Source organism: Leptonychotes weddellii, chromosome 14 (assembly GCF_054177405.1).
Source record: "Leptonychotes weddellii isolate Sample4059 chromosome 14, ASM5417740v2, whole genome shotgun sequence".
Lineage (NCBI taxonomy): Eukaryota > Metazoa > Chordata > Mammalia > Carnivora > Phocidae > Leptonychotes > Leptonychotes weddellii.
This window is the reverse complement of record NC_138382.1, coordinates 48,213,562-48,233,364: the sequence shown is the minus strand read 5'-3', so window position 1 is coordinate 48,233,364 and position 19,803 is coordinate 48,213,562. Positions and strand designations below refer to the sequence as shown.

At 50.7% G+C, this 19,803-nt stretch overlaps 3 protein-coding genes across 9 annotated transcripts; 1 reads left to right on the top strand and 2 right to left on the bottom strand.

Annotated features, from left to right (window-relative positions):
- Window positions 1–158: 158 nt before the first annotated feature.
- CA9 (carbonic anhydrase 9) lies at window positions 159–12,016 on the bottom strand. Its single transcript, XM_081803137.1, has 11 exons — window positions 6,110–12,016; window positions 5,259–5,288; window positions 4,600–4,770; window positions 4,260–4,402; window positions 4,090–4,182; window positions 2,979–3,045; window positions 1,766–1,923; window positions 1,416–1,560; window positions 1,253–1,279; window positions 536–617; window positions 159–394 (listed from the first exon to the last, which is right to left on the bottom strand). The coding sequence occupies exons 1-11, from the start codon at window positions 6,492–6,494 to the stop codon at window positions 328–330; spliced, it is 1,368 nt and encodes a 455-aa protein (XP_081659263.1). The 5' UTR covers window positions 6,495–12,016; the 3' UTR covers window positions 159–327.
- ARHGEF39 (Rho guanine nucleotide exchange factor 39) lies at window positions 11,968–15,604 on the top strand. 3 transcript variants are annotated; one of them, XM_006747475.3, is made up of 9 exons: window positions 11,968–12,177; window positions 12,379–12,473; window positions 12,738–12,858; window positions 13,110–13,228; window positions 13,843–13,913; window positions 14,157–14,285; window positions 14,457–14,686; window positions 14,937–15,025; window positions 15,201–15,604. In XM_006747475.3, exons 1-9 carry the CDS (start codon window positions 12,040–12,042, stop codon window positions 15,214–15,216), a joined length of 1,008 nt encoding a protein of 335 aa, XP_006747538.1. In that variant the 5' UTR covers window positions 11,968–12,039; the 3' UTR covers window positions 15,217–15,604. The 3 variants fall into 3 exon arrangements, with proteins under 3 accessions (XP_006747538.1, XP_081659265.1, XP_081659264.1); XM_081803139.1 differs by having other exon boundaries at window positions 13,828–13,913; window positions 15,204–15,604; XM_081803138.1 differs by having other exon boundaries at window positions 13,828–13,913.
- CCDC107 (coiled-coil domain containing 107) lies at window positions 12,507–18,365 on the bottom strand. Of its 5 annotated transcripts, none has more exons than XM_081803141.1 (6): window positions 18,196–18,365; window positions 17,955–18,106; window positions 16,579–16,642; window positions 16,396–16,486; window positions 16,186–16,298; window positions 12,507–15,834 (listed from the first exon to the last, which is right to left on the bottom strand). In XM_081803141.1, exons 1-6 carry the CDS (start codon window positions 18,299–18,301, stop codon window positions 15,737–15,739), a joined length of 624 nt encoding a protein of 207 aa, XP_081659267.1. In that variant the 5' UTR covers window positions 18,302–18,365; the 3' UTR covers window positions 12,507–15,736. The 5 variants fall into 5 exon arrangements, with proteins under 5 accessions (XP_081659267.1, XP_030874200.1, XP_006747547.2 ...); XM_031018340.2 differs by lacking the exon at window positions 12,507–15,834 and adding an exon at window positions 15,867–16,104 and having other exon boundaries at window positions 16,579–16,639; window positions 18,196–18,363; XM_006747484.3 differs by lacking the exon at window positions 12,507–15,834 and adding an exon at window positions 15,867–16,104 and having other exon boundaries at window positions 18,196–18,362.
- Window positions 18,366–19,803: the final 1,438 nt, after the last annotated feature.

The window sequence follows — 19,803 nt, the reverse complement described above, 5'->3', positions numbered from 1 at the left end:
AGAAGGAACCAGCCCTTACTGACACCTTGACTTCAGCCCAGAAGACTCATTTTGGACTTGTGACCTCCAGAACCCTAAGAGGATAAATTTGCATTACCATTAAGTTTGTGGTGATTTGTTAAAGGCAGCAATAGGAAATAAATACACCATCCTCCTGATTTGGGGAACAAAGCTGCCTTCCACATATTTTATTAGAAACATTTATTTAAAAAAATATTTGGACCTAAAAAAGGAAGTGGTATAAAGGGTAGGACAGGACAAAATCTCCCGCTCGCCCTCAGATTCTTCTGGCTGGCTTCTCTGCACATTCTCCCAGTTCCAAGGCCTCTAGGCAACAGTCTCCGTGACCTCTGCTGGGTGGTAGCTAACGTTCCCTTTGGTCCCACTTCGGAGTCTACACAACACAAAAGCCCAATCAGAAAACTCCCCCTCCAGATGAGCTCGTTTGCATGCAGTGTTCATGAAACTGTTCCGGACCCATCCACGGAGGTGGGGCTGTGCCTGAGGAAGGGGCTCAGGAAGTGGGTAGGTATACCTTTGCTGCCTTCTCATTTGCACAAGGAAGGCAATGCTGGTGACTGCAAAGAGGAGGCCAAAAACCAGGGCCAGGATGTCACCTGGAGGGAGAGGAGAGGCTGCCTCAGAGTGACGAGGAGTCTGCAGGATTCCCTCAGCCTGCTGCAGTGTATCCCCCACCCTGCCCCCCAGGTTCTCCAGCTGCCTTCAGTGTCAGAATCCAGAAGAGGCCAGCAAAGGGATGGGGGTGGATACACAAGAAGGAGTAAGATGAGCACCTCTTTTTCTTACCTAAAAGAGGTTGTTTGGGAAGGAGGATGCTAGGAGATTTCTGGAGCTTCTTTCTAATCAACTTTTGCCCTGGGGACAGGGGAACGCCCTCCCCCTTGATCTGACACTATCTTATTGGGGTTGGAGGTCAGTTCTGCAGAAAAGGATAGGAGGTAGAGGTGGTCCTCGCCCCTGAGGCTGAACGATGCCAAGAGGTCAGCAGCCAGAGGGGCGCCTGGGTGGCTCAGTCGTTAAGCATCTGCTTTCAGCTCAGGTCATGATCCCAGGGTCCTGAGATCGAGCCCTGCATCGGGCTCCCTGCTCAGCGGGAAGCCTGCTTCTCCCTCTCCCACTCCCCCTGCTTGTGTTCCCTCTCTTGCTGTGTCTCTCTGTCAAATAAATAAATAAAATCTTTAAAAAAAAAAAAAAAAAGAGGTCAGGAGCCAGAGATGGGGCACAGACTCACCAGCAGCAAGGCAGGAATTCAGGTGGACTGAAGAGGAAAAGGACAAATTAGAACCAGGGCCTGTGACTACCAGTGACAGACACAGGCAGAAATGAAGACACATGGGAGGATGAGGGACCTGTGGCGGCCGCACACAGCAATATGGGGCACCAGAAAGCCACACCTGGCTCAACAGTCCTGGGGCTGCTCTCCACTTCAGTGGGGAAGGAGGCCTCGATCATTCGTCCATTCAAAGGCTGCGTGGCTCGGAAGTTCAGCTGTAGCCGAGAGTCATCAGGTCCCCACAGGGAGCCAGAGAGGGTGTGGAGCTAGGGAGGTCAGGAGACAGTGGGGGTGGGCTCATGACAAGAAAATGAAAGGGTCACAGGCCTACTCACAGCCAGCACCTCAGGGCTTCACCCGCTATGTCCTCTGCTTCCCCCATTTTGCTGCTTCATCTCTTTATCCACCCTGATCTCATCCTTACACCCCTTTCCCCCACATCCCCTATGCCACCATCATGCCCAGCCCCACCTGCTTAGCGCTCAGCCTCACTGTCTGGTTGAACACAGTCCAGATGACCCCCTGGGCACAGGGGGGTGTGGTTAGAGACCCCTCGTAGCGGAAGTAGCGGCTGAGGTCAGCAGGCAGCAGTGCAGATACGTCCAGTCCTGGGACCCAAGTCTCTGAGTCTGTAGAGAGGACCTGTGCTGGAAACCCCCCTGGATTGCTTCCCTCCAAAGCTCTGGGGTACAGGGATAAGTTTCACCTCCCAGAAGCCAAGCTGGTGCAACTTCCTGAGACCACTTCTTCACTAAGTGTGTCCCTTCCCATAACTCAGCACAAGACCTAACTCAGAAGAAGGTAAAGGGCTGTGGTGCCTCACAGAGTGAAAGAAGTGCTCCCAAGGTCCTCCCTCTGAGTCTTAGCTCTTACTTTGCATTCTGTGATAACATGCTGGACTACAGATTTAAACCCAAAATGAATCAAAAGGGAAAATGAGCTGAATAACTTGTAAATCACTATGAACATTTGAAACCATAAAAAACAGACATAAACACAGTTCCCTCTAGTTTAGTAAAATATAAGGCCCGGCAGTGAGATTCAAAATTACTCAGAGTGGCTGAGAAGGGAAAGATTTTCAGCAAAAGTACAAATTTAAAATAGTTGATGCTGGGCGCCTGGGTGGCTCAGATGGTTGAGCGTCTGCCTTCGGCTTGGGTCATGATCCCAGGGTCCTGGGATTGAGTCCCGCATCAGGCTCTCTGCTCCTTGGGAGCCTGCTTCTCCCTCTGCCTCTCTCTCTCTCTGTCTCTCATGAATAAATAAATAAAAACCTTTAAAAAAATAAAAAATAAATAAAATAGTTGATGCTTATGAAGGAGAAATAGACAGTTTTCAGAAAAATATTAGCTCCCTGGACTCAACCTCTGAAGTTCCAAACGCTTTTTTTTTTTTTTCTCTTTTTTTCTATCTTCTTTTGGTTTTTGTTTGATTTGGGGTTTTGTGGGGTTTGGGTTTTTTGGGGGGATGGGATGAGGTTTTCGTCTGTTTGTTTTTGTTTTTAGCCATAAAGCCTGTGGGCCTCTGCTCAGCTTTATAATTACTGTCAAGATCATAGTTAGTTCACACATTGGTTCCCTGCATTTGGGAGGGAGCCCATCTCCATCCTCACACCTGAGGCTCCCCAAGGAGAGTTCTTTATGAACAAGGGTATCGAGGGTAGTGGCCAAACCAACAAACTGACCTTCCTCAGTGATTTCTTCCAAATGTGACAGCAGCTGCTCATAGGCACTGTTTTCTTCTGGGCCCTCCTGGGAAATGACAGTACAAGACAGGTTCTTACAGGTATCTAAGGCCATGCATGGCTGGAGGCCTGAAGGTGAGGTGGGCTTCCCATACCTCCCCTCCCCCCCTTTCTCAGCTCTGAGAATGCTGGGAGAACACAAAATCTGTGTATTACTACTCAATTTACTTTTATTTTGCAAATGAACCTAAGCTGCTTGGTGGGCTGGTTTTCAAGGGTAAATTGGAGGAGGAGGAAGGTGGGCCACTCTCCTAGGATAGGAGGCCCTCAGTGACCTGGGTCCTACTATCTTTTCCAGTCTCACTGATCCTACCTCCACATACACACTCATGGTCTCCCCACAGAAAGCCATAATAACCTTTGTATTCACGTTTCCTCTACATTCACCTTAATAATTCATGTGTTTGACTTTGGGAGCAAGGACATGCTATCTCAGAGGCACTGCTCTGAACTTTGTGCTGTGAGGCTGGCGTTAAAGTCAGGCAGTTACTGAGCCTAGAAAGTATCTCACCATCCCTCCATTTTCCTAGCCTCTTCTAATCACTGTGTATGCAGCCCTGATTGTTACAGGTCCAAAGACGTCACTAAATATTTCTCTAGACTTTATTGCATTTCACAAAATGGAAAGTACGGGTTATAGGAGTATTCAAGAAATTACTCTTCTCCCCTCCGTTCCACCTGCCATTCCCTGAGTGGGTCATATTCTTAGTCCACATACACTGTTGGCTCTGCCTGGAATATCTCCTTTTCTTTCCCACTACTGAAGGCTTCAAGTTTGACCTTTGTGAAGTTTTCTCTGACCACTTTCTACCATGTCTGTGCCTTTTTGTCTTTCAAGTCAGCCTCCCCCACCGGCTGTGGGCGGAGCCACGGTTTCGGAATCCTTTGTGTGGCTCAGTGCCTGGCCTACAGGGGGTGTTGAGTGAATTAATGAGTGAATGAGGACTACCAGGTGCCAGCTTGCGTGTGCCAGGATGGAGTATCTGGGGTCAAACTACCCTGAGCCCTGGGGCGTGGGGAAGCAGGGGATAGGGGTGTCCAGGGCTGGTACCTGAAGAAAAGCGGCCAACACGGCCAGCCCCCCCGGACGTCCCAAGGCCTCATCAACTTTGGCAAATGCAGTGCTGAGGTGAACCACATGGATCTGGAGAGAAACAGAGGGTAGAAGTGGGCAAGACCCCCGGCCCAGCGCCCCCCTTCGCCTCTCCGCTGTGCGCTCACCTCGGCTGGGAAACGGTGACCGTCAACCGTGTGCTCCGAGCCCGGGCGACCCGCAGCCCCCCAGTGCAGATGCAACTGCAGGGCCCGGTACTCCTGCCCGGGGCCCAGGGCCATCTCCAGCCCCGGAGGCAGAATCAGCTGCACTGCGAGGGAAGAGGCAGCTGAGCCCAGAGGGCCAACCTACCCGGGAGGGCCAACCGAACTCCCAAGCACAGGCTTGGCCGGCCCTCCGCACTAGACCCGGGCCCATCCCCAGATAGTCTCCGCCCCCTCCCTGAGGCTCCGCAGCGAGACGACTCCCCACCCCCCACCCCCCCCACCCCCCCGGCCCCAGCCTCACCCGTGTGGCCATTGTTGCGTAAGCGCAGTTCTGGGAGAGGCGGGAGCTCAAAGCCCAGGATTTCCAGGGGTTGCAGGGCCGGGCAAAATACGGCGAGCTCTGGGCGGATATCTACCGGTGATTGGAAGCGGCCTGCGCAGGCTGGGGACACCTGGGGCCAGGGCGGGTCGCCTGGAGAGAGTGTGGACAGGAAATCTGGTGACAAGATCAGGAACAGTTCGGAAAGCGGGGTAGAAAAAGTGAGGGGGGCGCCTGGGTGGCTCAGTCGTTAAGCGTCTGCCTTCGGCTCAGGTCATGATCCCAGGGTCCTGGGATGGAGCCCCGCGTGGGGTTCCCTGCTCTGCGGAAAGCCTGCTTCTCCCTCTCCCATTCCCCCTGCTTGTCTTCCCTCTCTCGCTGTGTCTCTGTCTCTGTCAAATAAATAAATAAATAAAATCTTAAAAAAAAAAAAAAGGAAAAAGTGAGGGGGTGGAGTGAGAAGGCATAGGGCGGGAAATAGAAATCAGGGTTGTGGACAGAGACAGGGAGCCGTCGGTGCGGGGACTGGCAGACAAGGATGCAGTGGGTGGGACGCCCAGGAGCAGAGTTCGGGATGGCTGGGGGCTCACAGCAGCAGAGCAGGGTGACCAGGTTGGGTGTGCAGGGCGTGGGTGTCTCACCTCCATAGCGCCAATGACCGTGGTCATCCCCTGCATCAATGAGAAGGATGAAAAGCTGATCTTTAAGCCTAGTCCCTCCCCAGCAGCCAGAAAGAGGTGGGTCTCCCTCACTAGTAGGGGTTCTCCAACTCAGATACCTTACAGGGGCATAGCAGGTAACCGAAATGCCTAACGTGACCAGGTATAAAGCACAACAGATTGCAACCAAACATAACACCATAGCTTAGTAGACCAAAGATCCTACCGGCCCCAGAGATAATCAGTTTGCAACTGCTATCTTAGTCTGTAAAGTGGGTGGGGGCCTCAGTCCCCAGACCCAAATCAATACACCCTCTTCCCTTTCTCCTTGTCTCCAGCTCCCTTCCCAAGGTTCCCTGTTTCTGAGTCAAATTATTAGGTTCCCCTACTTGCTATTCCTTCTTCCTAGATCTCAGTTTCTTCATCTGTAGACTGAAGATGAGGTGATCTCTACAAGCCCTTCTGGCTCGGCTACCCAACCCCCCCCCCGCCATCTTTCCTCTTTTCTTCCCTCATATTCTTACTTCTCTCCACCTATGTCCTCTCTTTCCACATCTTTCTCCTCTCCAACCTCCTCCTTTTTTCTTTCTCATCTCTTCCTGCTCACCTCTCTCCATCTGTGCTTTTTTGTCTCCGCATTCATCCCCTCCGAGGTCTGATGGGGGGCGGGGGGGGGAGGGTCTAATGGCATGAGATTCCCTGGGGATGGGAAAGGCTACTGTCAGAGTACAGGCCCCTTTCCTTCTCTGAATAAATCCCTGCCGGGGCTGGGGTTTAGTGAGGGGAGGACAAACCTCCTGGAGGCTAGATTTGGAGGGCTGATGACCACTTACCTTTGTTGTGCCTGTGGGCATTATTCTGGGAGTCGGGGGGGTCCCTGGGTGCCTGAACAGTAGGCAAATCCTCTAACTTCAGAGAGTCCTCTTTTCCTGGTTCAGTCTTCATTCCAGATGGATCCTCCTCTCCAGGTGGGTCCTCCTCTCCTGGTGGGTTCTCCTCTCCTGGTGGGTCCTCTTCACTGGGTAGGTTTTCCTCATCCAGCTGATCATCTTCCCCAGGTGAATCTCCTCCCAGCCCGGCCGACCCCTGCATCCGGGACAGGCTCTGGGGATGGGCAGGCACCAGGAGCAGCAGTACCAGCAGCAGCTGCACGGCAGGGCCCGGAGAAGGGGCTGGGATCGACAGAGGGAGCCGGGGACTGGGGCACAGGGGAGCCATGTGGCTGACTGCGGGGTGTCCCAGACACGGTGTGTACGGGCTGTACGTGCATCGGAAACAGGAGCTGGGTGGGGAGGAGCAAGCCTGGAGGGGAGCAGGCTGACTCACAGAGGGCCCTTTTGTAGAGATGGAGCCAAAGTCCTGTGGGTCTGCCTGGCCCTGTGCCCCTTCCCCGATACCAAAGCCTGGATGGGGGTGGTGTGAGAGGCAGGTGTGTGCACAGGCAGGAGGTTATCGGGGTCACAGGCTCAGCCTGGAACCCAAGGCACCACCTGGCACTACACAGGCTCTCCCTGGCACTGCCCAGCTGCTCACCAGCCAGCCTCAGCTAACCCTGGCCTGCTTCCCAGCCCCAGGAAGAGAAGGGGAAAGACAGGGAGTTGGGGGCCCCACAGCCTCTGGCTGAGAGGGGAAGCAGCCCATGGATATATCCCTGGCCTAGCCAGGGAGCAGATAAAGGGGTAGGACAAGCTGTTGGGGAAGCCTGGGAGTGGGTGGACAGAGAGATAGGTGGGAGGTGAATCTGAGTATAAATGAAAAACTGAGTATATGTAAGAGAGGGACTGTGATGGCTTTAAACTAAATTTATTTTTCACATTACACCTCTGCTCAAAAACCTTCATTGGCTTCCATCTGCCCATCTTCTTCCTGCAGTTGACTTTCAAGCCCTTCAAAATCTTACCCAAGAAACCGTTCCATTTTATCTCCTACTATTCTCCCTCATACTCCAGCCAAATTAAACTATTCATTTTTCCCCCCAGACCTTTGACCACCTTTGTTCATCTAGTTCTCACTGCTGGGAATACCACTCACTCTTATATTTAACAAATATTTATTTAGCATCTACTATGTCCAGCACTGGGCTATGGGCTAAAGGTACAGAAATGAATAAGACACAGTCCCTGTCCTAAGGAGCTTACTGTCTAGTGAGTGAGGGCAAACACTATCACAATATTCAGTGGAGAGAGATTAATTCTGCCTCAGAAAGTAATACAGAAATAGGCAAAATCTGATCGGGACTTTGAAGAAGTAGCAATTCAATTGCTAATAACACTGGGAAGAATGGTATTTTGTGCAGAGGAAAGGCATCAAATATCTTGTGCAGGAGAATGACAGAATCCAATTCTCATATTAGGTTGTAATGAGGGCTGGTGTGGAGCATGGATTTGAGGGGGAGAGCACGTGCAAGGAGATGAAGAGTGAAAGGACCCCAAGAATGGACTTTGGGTTCCCAGTATGCCTATTCATTTGAGAAACATTTATTGAGCCTCCTCCAATCCTCCAGGTACTGTTCTAAGCCCTAGGGATGCAGCACTGAACTAGAGACCTGCCTCTGCTGTTCTGTAGCTCACATTCTAGTAAGGTCCCTATGGCTCCAACAAACCAAAAGAGAATAAGGCCATCTCAGGAAGTTCCTATCTGGGGCTCACATTCAGTAGATATGCACCAGTACGGTTGTATGGATTAGAGAAATTTGTTGAAGTATTTCTAATCCTATCGAGAACTAGTCCCTAGCTTCAGGGTGCTCCGGCTACCTCCCTCCTCTCTGGGGACTGTACTGATCTCTTATCTAAAGAGGTAATGCCGGGCGCCTGGGTGGCTCAGATGGTTAAGCGTCTGCCTTCGGCTCAGGTCATGATCTCAGGGTCCTGGGATCGAGTCCCGCATCAGGCTTCCTGCTCCTTGGGAGCCTGCTTCTCCCTCTGCCTCTCTCTCTCTCTCTCTGTCTCTCATGAATAAATAAATAAAATCTTTAAAAAAAAAAAGAGGTAATGCCTGGCACAGCAGAGGCCCAAGGACCCCACTTGAACGCCCCAGCCACCTGCCACTGTCATGAATCAGTACTTGTGTACCCTCTACCCTGTTAGTTTTACTCTCTGTCCTGTCTAAATCCCTTCTATGGTTCAAGACTCAGCTCAAAGGCCACCTCTTCCACTTTCTACCACAGGAAGAGATTTCTGGTGCCTCTGAACCATCACAGTTCTTTGCCTGCCCTTGCTAATAACCTTGCCCATCATCCAACTTATATTATGGTGATTTATGACATTTTATCTGCTCTAATAGCCTTGAGTTCCATAAGGGTAGGGTCCAGTATTTAATTATTTTATTCACCAACCGTTATTGAGCATTTTTCTCTCTGCAGATCACCTTGCCACGACTTGAGAAAAACCCTATTGACTAAGATGCCTTCCCTGCCCTCAGGGAGCTCAGTCGATGACTTGTGTTTGTCAAACCACAGCTGTTCCAAGAGCATGACGGCACATTTTTACAGCACCCCAAATTATCTGCCTTGTCAGATTGTCACACTGTATACCAAAACTTTCACAGAGCTGAACAGCTGCTGTCCTCCAAGGAGGCAGTCAGCCTAACAATCTGGGTTGCTATCTCTGGGGCCAAATTAAGAGCCATCCATGGAAATCTGATCCAGTGTGCAATGTTGAAGGTCAGCTTATTGTCTGGGTCAGCTGTGATGTCAGCACCTTGGTTAGACACTGACACATGGAGGGTACATGGTAGTATCTGAATTGGATGGACTGGACAAGACAGAATGTGGTAAGACGAATCTAGTTGAGGTGGAAGAGTTCATGGGAAGCACAGAAGACAGAAGCACCGTGCTAACTGGAGTCTGGAGTCTGTATGTGTGGAGATCTTTCTCCAAGGCCCATCCCAGCTTTACTTCACTTTCCCTCTTTCCAAATGTTCTTATTTCCATTGTTTTCCCATTTAGGTCTCTGTCAGGATTCCCTGGTACACTTCTCCGCAGCACTCTATATATCCAGACGTCTCCCTGCCGTCTCAGCTGCTTTTAGTCAGTATTTCAGAGCCTAGATCTGTGTCTATGAGCAGGTCTCTCTCTGTTTCAGCCTTTTAATTTTCCAAACGCCATTCTCCATGGTGCTATCTCTTTCTTAAGCGCTCTGTTTCTGTGTGTGACTGTCTCTGGTCTGGGTGGGGAGTATAGACTCTGACCCTGGATCATGCCTTTGCAGCTGGGAGACTGCCAAACTCTAAAACAGGTTTGAGCTCCCAGAGTCTTATTCAGGGAGCTTTCCCAGGTTGGGACATGGTGTACTCAGGACCAACTGACTGGGTCACCCCCTGCCTGATGCATGGCCTCTCTGTGGTATTTATGGCCAAGTTTTTGGTGGTTAGGGTCTCTGTCTTCAGACATGTAGGGCCATGTTTCTGCTCATCCCACGGCTGCAGAAGAGACTCGTAGTGATACTGACTACATGGGATTATCTGTCCCCTTCCACCCATGAACTCTTAGTGTGGACTGCCCCACATTCACTTGAGACAGTGTAACCAATCCTCACCTACATGGTGTCACCAGTTTCCTTACAACCCAAGTCCAAGGTACAGTCTGACCCAAAATTTCTCTTTCCGCCATCCAACCCTTCAAGTTGTTTTTCCCTGATCTAAGTCCAGCATTTCTCCTTAGAATTCTTAGAATGTCAGTGAGCTAAAGGGGACCTCAGAACCCTAACAGTACTCTGGTTCTTGTCTTGGGTTCCAAATTCCTAGGAGTCCACAGTGGTAGGAATGCAGGGTCTGAAGGTTTCTTAACATTTTGGTCTTTAAGAGTATTTTTTTCCTAGTTAAAAAGTAATGCATGTGGGGCACCTGGGTGGTTCAGTAGTTTAAGTGTCTGCCTTTGGCTCAGGTCATGATCCCAGGGTCCTGGGATCAAGCCCCGCATAGGCTCCCCTGCTTCTTGCTCTCCCTCTGCCTGCAGCTCCCTCTACTTGTGCTCTCTCTCTGTCAAATAAATAAATACAATCTTTAAAAAAATAAATAAAAATAAAAAGTAATGCATACATGCTCAAGCAGAAAACTTGGGAAAAGAAGAAAAACATAAGGGAATTTTAAAAATCACCCTATTTGTCCCATTCACCCCTTTAACCTCAGCGATCCAGTGCCTAGCACAGATTAGGTGCTTAAAAAAATATTTGTGGAGTGCATTAACTTCAATCCCATCACCCAGAGATAACAACCACAACTACCTCTTGACTACTTCCAGTCCTATATATGCTATACATATATGGGATCATATTGTACAAACAGCTTTGTTAGCCTGCTTTTTTTGGTTTTGGCAATATACTCTGTGTTTTTCCATATTGATAGGTTTTTTACATTTTTAATGCTTTCGTATTATTCCTTCAAATAGCTGTACCATAATTTTCCTAGTCAATTCTCTCTTTTTTTTTTTCCCTAGTCAGTTCTCTACCACTGGACATTTAGATGGCTTCCAGTTTTCTATTGTTACAAACAACACTGTACCACCCATTCTGGCATATATACTTTTGTCCACATATCTGGTTCTTTTTTTTTTTTTTAAAGATTTTATTTATTTATTTGAGACACAGAGAATGAGAGACAGAGAGCATGAGAGGGAGGAGGGTCAGAGGGAGAAGCAGACTCCCCGCCAAGCAGGGAGCCTGATGCGGGACTCGATCCCGGGACTCCAGGATCATGACCTGAGCCGAAGGCAGTCGCTTAACCAACTGAGCCACCCAGGCGCCCACATATCTGGTTCTTTAGGGTGCATTTCTAAAAATGGAATTGCTAGGTCATAAGAGTAAGCACACTTTAAGACTTCTTATACATCCTGGCAAAATGGTACTGCCAATTTACCCTCCAGGGCTACTGTCAATTTTTCGAAAGACCTAACGAAGTAAGGAAAATCTGGTCCATTTTATCTTTGACTAGGTAGCACAGACTAATCAACTCCAAGCTTTAGCCTTTGGCCAGAATTACAGCAATTCTGACCACCACGTTAGTTACTGACGTTTACTGACCAGGAGCTAATGGGCTGTCAGGTTTTGGATCAGTATGAAAGGAGAAAACGAGTTAGTAACTTAAAACCTAAATTTTTTTTTTTTTTAAGATTTTATTTATTTATTTGAGACAGAGAGCACATGAGAGGGGGGAGGGTCAGAGGGAGAAGCAGACTCCCCGCGGAGCAGGGAGCCTGATGTGGGACTCAATCCAGGGACTCCAGGATCGTGATCGAAGGCAGTCGCTTAACCAACTGAGCCACCCAGGCGCCCAAAACCTAAAACTTTTGTCCAAGGGCCAAAATATTTCAAACCGTGTGACCCGTGAGGTTTCCTAGTAGTTAAAGCACTGGGGACGACTGGGCCCCAGAGTCTGGCACAGGCCCAGGACAGAATATGTACGGTAATTATTGCCCCCTTCCTAATTTTACAGATAGGACACTGAGGCCCCGCTGGTGTCTGCACTCCCAAATCTCCTGACTCAAGGTCCAGAATGCTGCCCAAATTTAGCGCCACTCCAGAGGAGGGCCACCCACCTGCCCCACTCGTTGCTGCCTGAGCTGGCTTCTCGCACCTGCAGCGCCGCCCTGGCGGTAGGGCAAGGCCGTAACGGCAGAGACTCGATGCGGGGCGGCAGGCAGGCTCCGTCCTGCGTGCAGCCTCCCGGCGCCAGGAGGCGCGCTCCTCTCCCCGGCCCCGCCCCCGGAGCGGTTGGGATTTGAATCTCCGGCGGGCTGCGGCCGGAAGGACCGACCCCTCAGCCCGGCATGGAGAGGTCGGGCGCCAGCGGACGGTGCCCAGTGCAAGAGCAGCGTGCCCGTTGGGAGCGGAAACGCGCCTGCACTGCCCGGGAGCTGCTGGAGACCGAGCGGCGCTACCAGGAACAGCTGGGGCTGGTGGCCACGGTGCGGCCGCGCACGCCCTCCCGTATGGGGCGGGGACCCCCGGGTATGGGAAGGTCTCTGCGAGGTCGGTGACCCCGAGTATGGTGGGTCTTGGGCTGTCCGTCTGCATGTAGGGAGCTCAGGAATTCTACAGTTTCTAGCAGCGGCTTGGCATTAGCCTCCTCTTCCTGCAGACTATATACCGGTATTCTCCTTCCGCAGTATTTCGTGGGGATTCTGAGAGCCACAGGCACCCTGCGACCAGCAGAGCGCCAGGCCCTGTTTGGGCCCTGGGAACTCATATACGGCGCCAGCCAGTGAGTAGAAGGGCGTGGGGAGAGAGAAGAGGGAAGGCCCTGGCCTCTGGCAGTGCACGAAGCTTGGAGTGGGGGGAGACCCAAGTTCATATACGGAGTCTGCCAATTACCTCACCTGTGCTCTTGGCCCAGTGCCTTACCGTGCCCCACCTTCCATCTGTAAAATGGGGTAATACCACTATCTCCAGGGCAAGGTTATGAGAATTCAATAAGGTGGTGCTTGGTAGTTGTTCGACTGCTCATTTACTGTCCTCACCCACGCAGAGAGCTGCTTCCCTACCTTGAAGGAGGGCACTGGGGGCAGGGGCTGGAAAGCTTCTGCCCCCACCTGGAGCTCTACACTCAATTTGCTGCCAACGCAGAGGTGTCCCGGACCACCCTGCAGGTAACCTGAAGATAATCTCAAGTCCTTCCCCTCTTGCCCCATAAGCTGCCTCTTCCTCTGGAGCTCCAAACTTCATTCATACTGTTCCTACATTTATAGAGCCCCGTGGGTGTCCCCATCTGTCCTAGGTTCACTCTAGGGCTTCTCTCAGTAGCACACAGCTTACAGAGGGCTGGGGGTGTGTACACAGATGAATACAATCTAAGGAGTGGCTTCTCTCCCTGCTGCCAACCCTTTCCTCATCCCTTCAGGAGCAACTAAAGAAAAACAAACGTTTCCGGAGGTTTGTGCGACTTCAGGAAGGCCGCCCTGAGTTTGGAAGCCTTCATCTTCAGGATCTGCTCCCTCTGCCTCTGCAGAGGCTCCAGCAGTGAGTAAACTCACCTGGACTCAGCCAACTTCTCTTTTCTGAGTCTGTATGATTGCTGCTGTCAGCTTTGTGGGGTTTATGGCTTCTGTCGCACTGCCTCTCCTGGGACAAACTGCTCCTAAAAACCTCTTGCAAGAGTGTAAACCCACTGGAGTAGCTGGAGTCTGCAGCCTCAGCCCCTTAGCTAGGAATGTGGAACTCTGCATTGAAGTGAGGGGGCCTGTAATAGAGCTAGTGACAAGCAAGGTATCTGGAAAAGTTTGTTGAGATGAGAGGTTTGCCTACCTTAGACTTCTGTTCCTGGGGCTGTTAAGAGGATACAGTCAGGTTATCTCTAACATCCTCCTTGGGTGGATTAATTTTCATCTTGGGATCTAGACTCCCAAATTATGGTCAGTCTGCTCCTGACTCTTCAGTGTGGGATGGAAGAGGGCCATGTGGTCTGAGCCCAGGTTCTGAGTCCCAGATGAAAGAGGGAGATGCAATCATCAGAAGCAGATCTTTCCTGGCCTTGCAACTGAAGTGTGTGTGTCGGGAGCGATCTGTATGTCAGGCAGAAGGAATTCTGCCCAGCTCTACTTCCCCTCATGGACTTCCAGCTGTCTTAATTCCAGATATGAGAATCTTGTCATGGCTTTGGCTGAAAACACAGGTCCCAACAGCTCTGACCACCAACAGCTCACACGTATGTTCTTGCTCCTCTGAAACACAGGCAGGAGGCTGCCTCTCCTGTATCCCTCTCTGGTTCTGACCAACAATGTCCGGTATGTCCCTGTCTTCCATTGACATGTACACAATGTGCCTGTTGCCCTGCCTGCTCTCCAAGAGGTTAGACCCTCACCCCAGTCCCCTCCCGAATAGCCTTTCCCCACCATCAGTCACCCAAAGTCAAAGCTGTACTGGGAGTAGGGCGGGGGATATTTTCCAGGGGCTGCCCGGCTGATAAGTGAGACCGCCCAGAGAGTCCACAGCATTGGTCAGAAACAGAAGAATGATCAGCACCTCCGGCGTGTTCAGGGTTTGCTCAGTGGCCGCCAGGCAAAGGGGCTTACCTCAGGTAGTCTGAACACTCCCCTTCTCCCCCCCAGACCTCAAACTACCCTTTTCTGACCCTCCTTTTTCTGTATTGCCAGCACATACGCCCCATTTCCTTAGCCTCCCCTTCCTTCTGCTCCCATGGATCATGGTCCTGGAGCTGCACCAGAATAACAGCTCTCCCACCCCCCAGGTCGCTGGTTCCTACGCCAGGGCTGGCTATTGGTAGTGCCTCCCCATGGGGAGCCTCGGCCCCGAATGTTCTTCCTCTTCTCCGATGTGCTCCTCATGGCCAAACCTCGACCCCCACTGCACCTGCTGCAGAGTGGCACCTTTGCCTGCCGTGCCCTCTACCCCATGGCCCAGTGTCAACTCCACAGGGTCTTTGGCCACTCAGGAGGCCCATGTGGTGGACTGCTCAGCGTAAGTTATGGGCGGGAGCCCTAGTTAGGTAGGAGAGGCTCAAAACAGACTTCAAATGCCTATGTACTATTTATCTCCTTGGCCTGGGCCCCCTTCAGAGGAACTAAGCCACCTGCATTGAGATAGTGGGGGCTTGGGGTTCATCCCTAGTTTTCACCTCAGCCCTGAATTACCTCCATGGAAATAGCAAGGCTTTCAGCTTTAGCCTGGACCTTTCTGAGCCATGAGCTAAGAGGTGATTTCTCCCTAGCTGTCCTTTCCCCATGAGAAGCTACTGCTTATGTGCACAGACCAGGAGGAGCTGTTGCGCTGGCACCACAGTTTGACTCTGGCCATCAGGTAAGATGTGCCTTCGCTCAGAAGACTGCTGTGATGAGGCCCATGGGCTAGGAATGAGCAATTCTAATCCTATCTCACGTCTTACACCTGCTGGGCCGCCCCACCCCCAACGCCTTGGGTGATTTTGTCTGAATAGAGTGCTCAGGCCAGTGCCTGAACTGTCTTCTCTCCACAGCAGCCAGAAGAACTAGAAGAATCTTAAAATTCCAGAACCCAGGATACTTGAGGGATAGGTCAAAGTCAGCAGTACAGAGAAATCTTCAGTACTAACTAAACAAAACATAGAACCCTTCATAGTTTGAGAAGGGTCGTTTCGGGTTTGCTTGGGACCAAGCCGTGCCAGCTTATCTGACCAGCCCTTAAGAATCAGGAAACCAAGTCCAACCCAGCTGAAGCTCTGCTGAACCAGCCCCTCCAACGCAGATGAGGGGATTCAGGACTGATAAGCTCGGTGCTGGGGCTCTGGCTGGTTGTTTATCAAGACTGCAGCTTTGTAAACGTGGATGTTTTTATGTTGTATGCAGTTTCTATAATTTATTTTCCCACTGGATTTCAGTAAAGTTTTTTTTTTTTTCTTAACCTTTTTGGAAAGGCCTTTCTGTCTCGGCTCTGCGATATGAGAAAGAAAGGTTTTTGTGCCCCGAAGGCTGGCATGATGGTGGCCTCAGGAATACAAGGAAAAGAGCTGGAGCTCCCTCTATCTCTCAGCTCTCACACTGGAAGTTGGCCTCTTTTTATCCTAATAAGGAAAGCTTTCCAAGAAGGCCCGGTTGCTCTTGGGCACCTAGTATGGGTGTGTGTAGGACCAGCTGGAATGGAAAAAGCACACAGGAGTACCCAGTCACAAGAACAGACTTTGTTTTACTAAACCTTCCGCTGTCATTTCTCCTTGCCAGCGGGGGCTGTGACTGCGGCCCTTCTCACAGCCTTGCTGCATCTTCTCCTTAGCCCCTGCTCCACTTCCCAGGGAGTAGCTAGGGTTCTTGTCTCTGTGCTCCAGTTTAAGGGCTCCTCCCAGGCCTGACTGTCACCAGCCTCCTCCTCTATACATAAGTCCTCAGGAAAGGGTATGCTGGCCTCTGCGAGGGGAAAGATCAGGCATATTCCTATCTCAGAGACTGTCTCTACCTCCACCAGACTCTCACCGCCCAACCCTTTACCTGGTTCTGGAATGTCCACACCCTTGTTTGGCTTGCTGTCTTGTAACAGCTGGTGGATGGTCTGAAGCTTCATATTCAGAAGCTCTTGCTGGGCTCCAGCCAGGGTAGTCACACTGTAGAAATACCCACTCAGAGGCTAGCCGATCTCTATCCCCACCTCTTCCACCTATCACAGAGCTCCCCTGGCCACAGGGCCATTGCTCTTCTTACCGCTCAAAAAGGGGGTCCAGTTGGGCCATCAGATTGTTCAGGTGTTGCTCTGTCTGGGCCAGCTGTTGTGTCAACTGGGCCAGCTGTTGCTCTGGGGGTAAGGGAGAAAAGGAGAGCAATGGTTATTCATACCTTCTGCTGTCCCCTAATCCCCTACCAAACACAGACTTGTGCAAAACCCACCTGACTGCAATGATTCCTTCTTGCCTGCCTCTTCTTGGAGAACTGCAGCCTCATCTTTCCCCTGCTATAGAAGAAAGAGAGGGCTAGCCTGCAGCAACAAGCTTCTCCATCACCTGTGTCTCCAAAGCCAGTGAGAGGAGGATAATTTGAAGTCAAGAAAGCTATGGAGTTTTTACTTCAAAGAATCACATCTAGCCTAGCTCCCCACCCAGGACCTGAAGCAACCTGTCAGTATGTCCCCACACGTGGTCATTCAGTCTAATAAAACTCCCAGGAATGAGCAGCTCTCTCCAGTTTGAGAACGCTCTGGTTGTTAGTTTATATACAAAACCAGAATTTTTCCTTCATGTATCTTCTTTCCATGTTGCCTTCCAAAATCATGTCTTTTCAACATGATAGCCACTCAGGAATTTGAAGACAATGGTCCTTGCCCACTCCCCTTCCCCATGTCTTATCTGGTTTAATATTGCCAATTTTATTCTGTCAGTGCTCATCTGACATGGCTTTCCCTGGTTGCTCTACTGGGCATGTAGTGTTCTTAAAAGCAGTGCCCTGAAGAGAATAAAATTCTCCAGGGGTGTTCTGATCAGAAGATGAGGTGCAATACCTTGTTCCTAGCATTGATTGGGGAAATGGGTTGTCACATCACACGACTCAACTTTATTATTCAACTAATAAACTGCTAAGTTCTGTTTCTTCCAAATAGTACTTGGGTCCACAAAGAGAATTTATTATCGATTCTCTTTAAATTTCCTCATTAAATTCGGTCCCTCATCCTAACCTATCTATTTGGAATTATGATTAGCTATCCCTTTTAATTTCATACCATCTCCAAACTTGTTCAGCCCTCTACTTCCCAATGCAAATAAGTAATCGGGCCAGGTTTGAAGGTAGAGCCGTGGGAGGTATTACTTTCCATCTCAACCATTTACATACACTAAAATGTACTGTCAGTTTACATTTCAGGGCCTCCTTTCTAAGGAGAACATGAGACTGGTGCCTTGGATATTGTGGCTACAGCAATCAACGCTTTGTGCCAAGATTGGAATTTTACCAGGAGCCACACTTTTATAGTATGGACACTTACTTGCTGGGTTCAAAACCCAGCCCTACCAGTTTCAACTAGCTCTGCGTGACTTTGAGCAAATGACTTAATCTCTTCATTGGACTGTTGGGAGTATTTATTTACAATTTACCAAGCGCCCTTTACATCTGCTACCTCGCTGGATGCTCAAAATAACCCCCTAGTGTTGGAAAGCTAAGGAACTACAGTCTTCGTTTTACAGACTGACGGAAAGAAGTGTCTTTTCATGGTACCAGAGCGCCCCCATGGGAGATTCAGGCCCGGGGCATCCACGCCCCTGGTCGTCCCGCACCTGCAAACACTTGTACAGCACAAAAGCCACGACAGCTGCGGTGTACAGCGCCCCCAAAGGCAGAGCTCCCGCCCGGGCCCGCTCGCGCTGGTCCTTGGGCGGCTGCCGACGCCGGGGTTCCGTGGCCTCAGGGCCGACCTGGGCGGGGTCCCCTGCGGAGGACGGCAGAGGTAGGTCAGTAGAGCTGGGGCCTAAGACCCGTGGGCAGTCCTAGCCTCCCTCCAGCAGCCCTCGCTGATACCTGGGTGTGCCCGGAGGTCGGGGCTGGGGCGGTCTCCGAGGACCCCGGGCAGTGCAGACACAAGTAGCAACCCCAGCAAACCCGCAAGCGAGACCGAGCCCGCCATTGCCGACCACAGAATGAAGGCCCCGTCGGCGCCAGTGTTAGCCGCGAGCCCCAGCGCGCATGCGCAAGAGGGGCGGTGCGTGGGTCCCGCTCCGGGACGCGCGGGGAGGTCACGCCCATTTTAGTGTGTGGGCGGGGCACGCTTATTAGCATAGGACTTTGGCCCAACTTTGCTAAATGAATTCATTTCCCATCTATTTAGAATCCCATTAGCCAGAATGTTTCTAGAAGCCAACAATCTCATAAGATTATGCTGGAAAATGGACTTTATTTCTCATGCTAGCAACCTATTCACCCTAATCAAAAAATGAGTATTTTGGCCAACCTTAAAAGACTGGAGCGTGAGATAGAAAAGCAGTTCGTGCTGAAGGCCTGTTTCCTAGGCTACACACGAGGGACTGGTTCCTTACTCGTGCCTAGGGGAAAGTCCCCGGACCCTTGGCAGAGAGTGCCGCGTGCGCGTGCACGTTGACTTTCCCTGCTTCGCACAGTAATGTCCGCCAAGAAGCGCTCCCGTCTGCGGCCGGGGAGCTGAGCGGCGTGTTGGCGGGGCGTCGTCCGTCAGCATTTCTAGTTACGCAGGCAGTGCGCCTGTGCGCACCAACCACACGGGGCTCATTCTCAGCGCGGCTTACTTTTAGAGATGTGAGTAAGCCTTCCTCTTAGGAGGGCTTGTGCCGGGGTCCTGTTGGTCGTTCAGACGGGGAACTGCTTTCCACGTCCGTAAATGAGCTAATTCACCCCTGAACTATTCTTCATGTGTCTTTTTTTTTTTTTTTGCAGTTCCCTCTTCCTACAATGGCCTCCTCTTCCCCACCCTCTCCAATTGGCAAATGCTTCTAATACCACCATTCATTGTGTAGCATGGCACACAGTAGACTATGGACTGATTGCCCGGCCTAGAATCCTGCCTCCACTACTTGAAAGCTAAATGACTTTGGGCAAGTTCTTAATTTCTCTCTATGCCTCAGTTTCCACTCTGAGGAATGGAGATAATGATAATACATATATGTGCCTCACAGAGTTGTTATAATGATTAAGTGGGATAATCCAAGTAAAGTGCTTAGAACCGTGCCTACCTCCTAGTGATTTTAACTTGAGCAGGTGCTCCGAGCCAGGCACTTGAAATTATAACTCTCTTCGGAACCTTCCACTGCTATTTCCTTTCTGTACAGTTAATATCTACACACCCTTCAGATCTCAGGTGTGTTTCCTTCATTCAGAACCCTTAACTTCGAATTTATTCATTAGTGCAGCTATTGTACTTTCTTTAAATCATCATCATGTGGGAAAAAGTGCTCAATATCGCTTGGCATCAGGGAAATCCAAATCAAAACCTCAATGAGATACCACCTCACACCAGTCAGAATGGCTAAAATTAACAAGTCAGGAAACGACAGATGTTGGCGGGGATGCGGAGAAAGGGGAACCCTCCTACACTGTTGGTGGGAATGCAAGCTGGTGCAGCCACTCTGGAAAACAGTATGGAGGTTCCTCAAAAAG

Excerpts from the sequence above, each read along its gene's own strand:
- CA9 (XM_081803137.1), bottom strand. The coding sequence starts at position 6,494 with ATGGCTCCCCTGTGCCCCAGTCCCCGGCTCCCTCTGTCGATCCCAGCC. Across the intron at positions 4,771-5,258 it reads CGGTCATTGGCGCTATGGAG|GCGACCCGCCCTGGCCCCAG; the intron begins GTGAGACACCCA and ends CACTCTCTCCAG. Across the intron at positions 3,046-4,089 it reads TGTTGGCCGCTTTTCTTCAG|GAGGGCCCAGAAGAAAACAG; the intron begins GTACCAGCCCTG and ends GTCATTTCCCAG.
- ARHGEF39 (XM_081803138.1), top strand. The coding sequence starts at position 12,040 with ATGGAGAGGTCGGGCGCCAGCGGACGGTGCCCAGTGCAAGAGCAGCGT. Across the intron at positions 12,474-12,737 it reads CTCATATACGGCGCCAGCCA|AGAGCTGCTTCCCTACCTTG; the intron begins GTGAGTAGAAGG and ends TCACCCACGCAG. Across the intron at positions 14,687-14,936 it reads CATGTGGTGGACTGCTCAGC|CTGTCCTTTCCCCATGAGAA; the intron begins GTAAGTTATGGG and ends ATTTCTCCCTAG.
- CCDC107 (XM_081803142.1), bottom strand. The coding sequence starts at position 18,301 with ATGGCGGGCTCGGTCTCGCTTGCGGGTTTGCTGGGGTTGCTACTTGTG. Across the intron at positions 16,643-17,954 it reads TGCTGTACAAGTGTTTGCAG|CAGGGGAAAGATGAGGCTGC; the intron begins GTGCGGGACGAC and ends TTTCTTCTATAG. Across the intron at positions 16,299-16,395 it reads CTGGACCCCCTTTTTGAGCG|TGTGACTACCCTGGCTGGAG; the intron begins GTAAGAAGAGCA and ends GTATTTCTACAG.